This window comes from Benincasa hispida, chromosome 10, assembly GCF_027475165.1.
Source record: "Benincasa hispida cultivar pf3 chromosome 10, pf3_genome.v1.1, whole genome shotgun sequence".
Lineage (NCBI taxonomy): Eukaryota > Viridiplantae > Streptophyta > Magnoliopsida > Cucurbitales > Cucurbitaceae > Benincasa > Benincasa hispida.
The window spans coordinates 56,438,841-56,448,039 of record NC_143487.1 but is presented as its reverse complement, the minus strand read 5'-3'; the positions used below and the strand labels follow the sequence as shown (position 1 = coordinate 56,448,039).

Here is a 9,199-nt window from a genome sequence, read left to right as displayed (position 1 = left end):
TATAATTATGAATCTATCCACATTTTATTGTTACTATTTGACCCTATCGATAACGGTAACAATAACAATAATGATAAAGGTAACAATAAATATGACAAATTCATAATTTTCATACTGTGACAGTAACAATATTTAATGATAGTGGGTCCTACGTAATTTTTAACCACAATTAAATTAAACATATTTTATTCCTAAGTTAGATACATGATTTGATTACAAATTTCAAGATGACCTCACATCTCACCATAATTATGGAAAACAGATAAACAACAACAAATGTAATGGGTCTACTAGATTACTTTTCGATATGCGATTCAGACACTATTAATTTATAGAGATTAGCAGAGTTCAAGGATATGATAGTCTTAAATAAAATGATAGTTTTGTAATTAACTAAAAAGACAAGAGTAAGATTGTAAAATATATATATATATATATATTTTTCAAACATGAATCCAGCGCCAATAACTTACAACTCCCTAACAAACAGGCTCCGTCAATCCAGCTCTTCCAACTTGAGAACACATTTCCCATTAAAACCAAAAATGAAAATATATCAACAAAATTTCATTTTCTATATAAGCAATGGTTCTAATTTCATTTTCTATATAAGCAATGGTTCTAGTTCATCTTCATTCTTCTCCATTTGGTTCCCCCCTCTCCCACATTGCTTGTTGCGTAATCACAATGCTTAATGGCTATGGCTTGTTGATCTTCGCTAAGCCTAATGGAGCATGAAGGCAGCGGGAAGAATGCCATATCCTTGAAATCTTCAGCGGCAGTGGCGGTGGAGGACGACGACGGAGGCATGACGCTTGCTCAGTTGGCCAAGAGCCCCAGGCATAGGCTTGCTTCGTCTTCGGTCTGTATCTCTCTTTCTATTTCTCTCTCTCGGAATGGATTCTGATCGCTGTTCTGAGATTTAATTTTTGGTTATGATCCTCTTTGTCTTCGCCATTAACAATAGGTGATCCGCATTGGTACTAGGGTAAAGCACGGAAGCAAATGGAGGACAATCCGATGCTTCAGAAGGTTAAGAAGAGACTTGCGGATTGGAAAACTAGCCATGTGAGACTCCGTTCCCCCCGTCTTTCATTTTCTTCTTTATATGTATTAGGACTAGGGGAGATAAGTTATTTGTACGTAGTAGCGATCTGGCGGTCTTTATCTGAAGAAATCAGATTCCTTATGCAATTTCGGTATGTTTAGGAATAATTTTGAAATGATTATTAAAATCGCTTTTGTCATTTTCAAAATCACTAAAAAAAATACTTTTAATCATTCGAAATCAATTTTAATGGTATGACCATTGTGTTAAAAAGTATAATATTAAAAATTGAATTGCTCAAAGTGATTAAAAGTGTGTTTTAGAGTGATTTTAAACATCATAAAAGTGGTCTAACCATTCTAAAATCACTCCCAAACATATACAAAATAGACGAGTCGAATTGATATTTAATACGGGAATAGAGTTCTCAAGCAAAATATAATGATGATGACTACCGATTCACGTCCATATATGTGAAGAGTTGGGATTTGGTTTATTTCCAATGGCAGGGTATTCTTGTAAAGACCTTTTAATATCCAATGGAGATACATTTTCTTTTTATCCAAGTGTTCTGTTATCCCTTAATCTTGATTATAACTGGTTTGTAAAGTGGAATGTCCCATATCATATCACTCACTTGCATTTTTGGCCGTTTTCATGTCATCGTGTGAACCTGTTTTCAAACCATTTTAATATCTTGGTTTCACTTTATTTCTAGTGCTAGTGGATGAAATCCTGACTCCATTCATACCCTTTCCCCCTTACTATGCCAATTTAGAATTATTATAATTAGTGTTGGACTTTTGGGAACTCACTGATCCAAAATTCTTGTTGATGCTTGAGCAGGCTGTAACGGGTCCTGGAGGGAAGTTTATGAGGTAGGTCAATATGGCCTATGGTTTGTGTCAGTTGCTGCGTATGCGTGTATGCATGCAAAATTGTATAGACATACAAACAAAACTACCATTTAAATATAACCTAATCACAAAAATGTTTTTGTTTTTGAAGCTTTGAGCAAAATAAGGCAGCATATGATGAGCAATGCTCTCCTGGTGAATTTAAATCATCTGCCGTGATGCGGGCACTTGAAGTTCGATCAAATTTGGAACAGGAATTTCCTAGCTTTGTGAAGTCATTGGTCAGATCACATGTTGCCAGCTTATTCTGGATGGTAGGCTTCACAAGAATAAATGATTTTAGGTTGACTTGTATAATTGATAAAGTAACTGGTGGCATTTCCAATATATCTATATTTTTATCTTTACAAAATAACAGGGGCTTCCTGGGGCATTCTGTAAGTCATACTTGCCAGCAAGAGATAGTACAATGACTTTAGAAGATGAAGCAGGGAGACATTTTCAAGTAAAATATATTGCACATAAGACAGGGTTGAGTGCTGGATGGAGACAATTTTCTGCTGCACACAAGTTACTTGAGGGTGATGTTTTGGTCTTTCAACTAGTAGGGCCCACGAAATTTAAGGTAAAATCTTGAACTATTACAATTTTTGTGTGTTTGATGTTCATCAACTTGTTGAACTCTGAATATGATCATGAATGAGATGATATAACCATAGTCCAGATATCATCCGTTCTAATGAGATGATATAACCATAGTCCAATATGACAAGTTGGACTACAAAATGGAGTCCATGCTATAGAAGATTCATAGGAACATATGAGATGGAGTAAAATGATGGTAGTTCCTTTGAGAACTTAGTTTAATCATTTAAATATGTCAGTTCACGTGTGTACTACTTTATTTTGTTGGACAGTGAGTTAGGTCAACATTTTGTTATGTATTTAGTATAAATATTGAGATGAGAAAACTAACAGTACAATGTTTGAGTTTAGAGACACCTTCCAACGGGTCCATATCAGATCATTATTAAATTACAAAAGTTCAAGTTATTTAAAATTCAAACATATTCTTAATAACATTCACCACAAAAAGAAAAAGCCAAAAACTTGTGCTTTAACTATGCCCCAATTCAGAACTTCACTCTTAGATACCTTACAAATTTGAAGGGCACTGTGTGCAAAATCTTAGAATCAATCGTCTTCACCATACCCCCGAAAAAGCTTTTGGATAAAGTTTTCAGCATTTCTTTGATTCACTTTTCCACTTAAAAGCAATGTGAAGCCTCCAATATGGTTTATGTGTACAAGGAAAAAAGTGGGCAACTGCAGTGGGGAAGCTAGGGGGATCGATTCTGTTATGAGGGAGTATGAGTGTATGTGCAAGTTACATGAGGCTGGGGAGGATCTTCTTTAATCCAGATAAAAATGAAGTTCATTAGACCTGAATCAATTCAGAGAGGTATGAAGAAGCCTGTGTATTTGCACTTGTATTGGAAGAGGGCAAAGAGCCAATATATATAGGTGAGTACATGAAGAACTTGACTAAAAGTAGGGAAAGTAAACAGAAATAGGGTACAGCAAACGCAATTTGTTACAACAGTAAAGAATAGTCTAATATTCTCCCTTAAACACATGAGAGTGGAGAAGTCATGAGTTTTCCACGACAAAGTAAGGTCTTGGAAGAAAGAGCTTTGGTAAACAAATCAACTACTTGATCTTTGAAGGAGACAAAACGAACAATAATATATTCGCGAACAATTTTCTTGAAGAGTGTGATAGTCAATTTCAATATGCTTCATTCGAGTATGGAAACAGGATTGTTGGCCAGAGATATAGTTTATAAATTGCCACACCATAAAACAAGGGTGCCTTTTAGGTAAACATTCTCATCATAGAGCAATTGGCAAAGCCAATAAAGATTTGTCATAGTGGTAGCGAACAATCAATATTCAACTCCGGTAGAAGAACATGAGACAATTTGTTGCTTGTTGGCAGACCACAAAATGGGAGTCTCAAGGATAGCGACAAAGCCAGATGTCAACCGATAATCAAAGGCATCACCAGCCCTATCAACATCGTGGTGAGAAATGAATCACTAGGTAGAAAGAGAATTCCAAGATACTTAGTACCACATTGTTAGTGAAGAATATGTTTGACTGTTGTGAAATGAACAACAGTGGAAGGCTGCATGAGCTGATTCACACGATTCACAACAAAAACAATATCAAGTCGGGGTGGATATGAGATATTGGATAAGGGGTAACATCATGGTAGGCGGGAGTAGTAACATGAAGATCAACAATAATAGACATGGAAGTGAGTCACAATTTGGTTGAACCAATTTTAGAAGAAGTGAGGAGATTAGTCAAGGGGTGAATCTCCAAACGTACAAAATACTATATGTAGCCAAGATCCCAAATTTGAAACTCACATGCCCAGTAGTTGGGCTAATGTGGAGATATATGTAGAAGGTAAATTGAGGAAGAACCAATAAAGCACACAAAAAGAGAGGAATTAGCAGTGGAGGTAGCAAAACCAATCCTCAATATGTAGGAGGTAAAAAGCTCCAACGAGGCATGTGGGCCTGTTTGAGGCTATAGAGACTTTTATGCATGGAGCATACATTACTTGGACATGATTTATCACTAAAACCAAATAGGCTGAGTCATGAGGCAAAAATACCGTTTCTTTTAATGTGTCATGGAGAAGGCTTTGTTGACATCCAATTGATGTAGAGTCCACTAGATGACCAGCAAGAGCCGAAATGACATGAATGGCAGGTTTCTGAAATGACATGAATGGCAGGTTTCTTGATGATGGGGCTAAAGGTTTCGTCAAAGTCAAGACCTTTAATTTGATGGTAACATTTTGCACCAAGACGAATATCAAGGATTATACATGGTTTGAAATATCCACCAACAGCCAACCACATTTGTGGCAGAGTCACGAGGAACCAATAACCACGTAACTTATTCTTGGAGGGGAATGAACTCTTCAGCCATGGCTTATCACCATGCTGGATATTTGGATACGCCAGTATATGAGGATGGAGATGTGAGTATAGCAGAGGATATAGCATGATGTGGAACATTATGTTTCACGATCCCAGATTTGGCTCATGTTTGAATAGGATGAGCATTACATGGGACATCTAGTGAAGCGGAGCTTGCACGAGGTAGAATAGCTGATGGTAAATCAGAATGGACAGAGAAAGTAAAGTAATGGAGTTCGGGTATTTTGTTAGTACTTCTAATGGTTATGATACAACCCACACCTCTAGGAAAGTTGTGTTTTGAAGGGCTGAGTAATGTGAGAGTACTGGTTAGGGGGTTGTATGGAAAGGCTAGTATAATATTAGTAACAGCATAATGGTAATTAGTTAGTATTGTCATGGTTATAAATAGTGGATGTTAGAACCTTAGAGGGAGTAGAGCATTTTGGTGAGAGTTTTTATTGTGGGATTTTGGGAGAGAGAGCCCTCTCGAAAGGGAATTAGTTTATTGTAACTGCTTTTGTTATTGTGTTTATGTGGTGATAGTTTCTATTATAAGGGTAGGGAAAATATTTTGTGATGGTCTGTTAGAGTGGCAAGTGGAAAGTTGAAGGTATTCAATTACGTAGCTGTAAAGAGTAGCCTTATGAGCTAAGAATCGTCTGTTCTATTACACTCGATGCAAATTCTTAGATGGCGGTTAGATAACACACTCCATGCAAATTCTTAGATGGCCGGTTAGATAAGACCACATTTCTAAATTGCTTTACATGGCAATCATTGATGTGAAACTAGTTTGTACATTTATATGAATTGGATTTGGTTAAATATTAATACTAACAGTGTGTTTGAAAGTTTTTTTTCTCAATATTCTAAAATTGCTTTCAACTAATCAAAATACTTCAAAATTTTCATAATATTTTTAACAAATCACGAAGATAGTTAAAAATATGTGAAGTACTTAATTAGTATTACTTAATTATTAGGTGCTTATATGAAGTACTTCATTAGTACTATTAGGTGCTTATCTAAAGAGCATTTCATTAGAATCTTTATCATTAAAAGCAATGCAAAACACATTCTAAACTTATCAAAATTTTCACTGTTTTAAATGAAGTTATAAGAAGATAGTCATTTTAGCGACTACGAAGTTTGTGGTTCAAATCCCCACCTCTATTGTACTCAAAAAAAGAAATGATAGTCATTTTGGCCTTCCAGAAAAAATTCTTTTCTGTCGTGAAGAGATCTCATTTATATTTCTTTTCTAACGGCTTGAAATTCTATTTGTGGACTATGTTTGTTTTGAGTCCTTTAATATCACATAATCAGACTTGGAATGAATTTATAGTGTAACTGGACTTCCAAAGTGAAACCTACCTTCTTTTTCATTTTTAATTAATACCAGTAATTTATTTGATTCTTCCCATTAATTTACTTTCTACTGTAGGTTTATGTTACAAGGGCAAGTGATCTGACAGAAGTGGATGGTGCCCTTGGCCTTCTAAATTTGGAGTCTCATACTAGGCACAGCGATGCAGGCAATTCTACGAACTGATACTCTGTTGATAATCTGTCTATTTGCAAACTTTCGTGTGTTAATGAATCCAAGTTCTCTTGAATGTTAACTACAGGAAAAGATACAGATAATAAGGGTGACGTGGCTAGCGACATTTCAAACAAGAAACGTGCAAAGTCTGCTCTGCTCGACACGGCTGAAAAACAGAAAAAGCCGAGCCCCTTGAAGTCAGTTCCGAGAAACCAGGTAGCAGAGCGTCCTGAAAATACCAGTGAAGAGGTTGTTTCAGAAATAGTGGAGGCTTACGACATCTATCCAACAATTCCATTTAAGCACATTAAGAGCTTTGAGGACTTCAACATTATAATAGATGGACTATCAATAAACTCTGAACTGCCAAGAGACCTACGGAAAAGGTATTATAAGCTTTGCTGCAGCCAGAACATGTATCTCCATGACAATCTCATCCAAGGCATGAATCGCAAGTTAGTTACCGGGGTTATTTCCGAAACAATTTCTATAGCCGATGCCATTAAAGCCAGTAATCTATCAACTTCACGAGATGAGTTTTCTGCTTGGGACAAAACTCTCCGAGGCTTTCAGCTCTTCGGTATGAATGTTGGATTTTTACGTACTCGTCTCCATAGGCTTGCAAACCTTGCATATGAATCAGAAAATGCCTTGGATCTCAGAACGTTTGTCGATACCAAAAATGACCAAGTTCATGTGCATGAGGAAATCAGAAATATTGAGACAAAGCTTGTTGAATTGAAGGAAGCTTGTGTTAGATTTGGAGCTGCCATTGATTGCTTAGATTCAAAAGCTGAAGTTTTCAAGTCCAAATTCCAGGAAGAAGTTTCTGCTCCATGGTAATAATATGTAATCTACTCCCTGACATAAAACATTATATTTATTTTTGTATATTCATTTTTTCATTCTTATTTTTAGTGCAATGCTTTGTGCTCCTTTTTAACTAATCTTGCAACAAAATATTTACAAGTAAAAGAATATGTAACCAAACAAAACACGTGTAAGATGACGATTGGATCAAGGGAATGATTTGCTCAATTATGTGAAGTAGGCCAAATATATTCGTTGGTGAATTTAGTTGCCTAAAATTTCACTTTTTTGCTTGTGTCATGCTCTTCAAACATTATGAAAATGTTAACGAGTTTTATTAGAAAACAAATGTATTAATACGAGAAATTGGAGTTTAATAGCCGAAGTCCTGTTGATAATAGTAAAAATAAGGTGAAAAATATCATTTTGGTCCATGTTTTCAAAGTTTATTCAGTTTTAATCCTTATATTTTCAACTGTTTTCCCTACCTTCATTAAATTTGAGTATAGATCCTCAAAGTTAATTTTTGTCGAAAATAATAATAATAATAATAATAATAATAATAATAATAATTATTATTATTATTATTATTATTATTATTATTATTATTATTATTATTATGCAAGAAAATTCAATATGTAAATAATTTTTCTAGATTATACTAAAAAAAAGTTATAGATAACAAAAAAAAAATTAAAAAATCAACAATAAATTAACATTAGGGATTAAATTTAAGAAAATTTCCAGAAATAACCTTTCTCAAGTTTCGTCTTTCAAAATTACCACATTTTTTTAAAAGTACCTGTTACAATAGTTTTTCTTGCTCCATCTCGCTATCGAATTGTTTTGGGTTTTCTGGATGAAATCTCGAACCATTAACATTGAGATTTTGTCAATTTTTCTAAATATTAGGTAATCTTTCCAAATTTTATATCAAATCTTATCTATTTTTTTAAATCTTTCATCCCAAAGATCAAATTTTGTCAAAAAATAATATTTGGGAGATATAAAGAATTTCAGTATATCTCGGACAAAATTAATATTGAGATTCTATATATTTGAGCTTTCTCGGTAAAATCTCGGGAGATTAACACCGAAATTTTTTATATTTGCCAAATTTTAATTTTTTATTTGTAAAATTTGATATTTTACAAAATTTAGAAATCATAGTGCACTTGAGATATCGATTCATTTGAAAAATCATAATTGATAAATTCATTTGGAAAATTTGAAACTGGAAACAAAAATTAAGGTAAATACTTGAAAAATTATGTAAATTTTTTTATATAAGATTTGGTAAGAATAATTGAATTTGAAGAAAATTTGAAAAGATATAAGATTTGGTATAAGATTTGGAAAGATTATATAATATTTGGGCTAATCTCGGTGTTAATATTGCCCCAGATTTCATTGAGAAAACCAGAACAATTAAAACAAATTAATTATGTAATTAAATCTCAATGGTTGATCCCACCCGAGATGGACAGAAAAATCTAGTTTAACGAGTTTAAAAAAGCGTACTAGTTTTAAAAAGTGAAAACTTGACAGTATTATTATGACAGTTCTCCTAAATTTAAAATTTATTGAAATTACAATGACTAAAATTGGACAATCGAAAGTACATTGATTAAAATTGAACAAAATTTTAAAGTATAGAGACCAAAATGATAAAAAAAAAAAAAAAAAAATGCTCATTCAGAAGGACAAATGGACGATGTATTTAAGAATCAAGCCCAATTGGATGAATATTGTTGTTTTAAAAAACAATAAGACAAAACAAGTACTTTTATAAGAACCAGTGAAGGTCCTTGAGTGAAAACGGAGATCGTACCTAAATTCCAAATTTTACAGGTTAATAATATGCATTTAATAACAAAATACAACATGTTGTAAAACAATTAAGAAAAAAAAATAAGGAGACAGAAACTAACTCTTGAAGAACC

The 9,199-nt window shown here is 33.8% G+C and overlaps 1 protein-coding gene across 2 annotated transcripts; it reads left to right on the top strand.

Moving 5' to 3' along the window:
* The first annotated feature begins 525 nt into the window (after nt 1-525).
* On the top strand, nt 526-7,494 carry LOC120089193 (B3 domain-containing protein Os01g0234100-like). 2 transcript variants are annotated; one of them, XM_039046606.2, is made up of 7 exons: nt 526-862; nt 988-1,068; nt 1,895-1,926; nt 2,057-2,219; nt 2,324-2,530; nt 6,348-6,438; nt 6,532-7,494. In XM_039046606.2, the coding sequence occupies exons 1-7, from the start codon at nt 728-730 to the stop codon at nt 7,287-7,289; spliced, it is 1,467 nt and encodes a 488-aa protein (XP_038902534.2). In that variant the 5' UTR covers nt 526-727; the 3' UTR covers nt 7,290-7,494. The 2 variants fall into 2 exon arrangements, with proteins under 2 accessions (XP_038902534.2, XP_090162157.1); XM_090306031.1 differs by having other exon boundaries at nt 723-862; nt 968-1,068.
* Nucleotides 7,495-9,199: the final 1,705 nt, after the last annotated feature.

Bases quoted from the DNA above. Each gene is read 5' to 3' on its own strand.
- LOC120089193 (XM_039046606.2), top strand. From the start codon at position 728: ATGGAGCATGAAGGCAGCGGGAAGAATGCCATATCCTTGAAATCTTCA. The intron at 1,069-1,894 runs GTGAGACTCCGT...ATGCTTGAGCAG, and splicing joins CGGATTGGAAAACTAGCCAT to GCTGTAACGGGTCCTGGAGG. The intron at 2,531-6,347 runs GTAAAATCTTGA...TTTCTACTGTAG, and splicing joins TAGGGCCCACGAAATTTAAG to GTTTATGTTACAAGGGCAAG.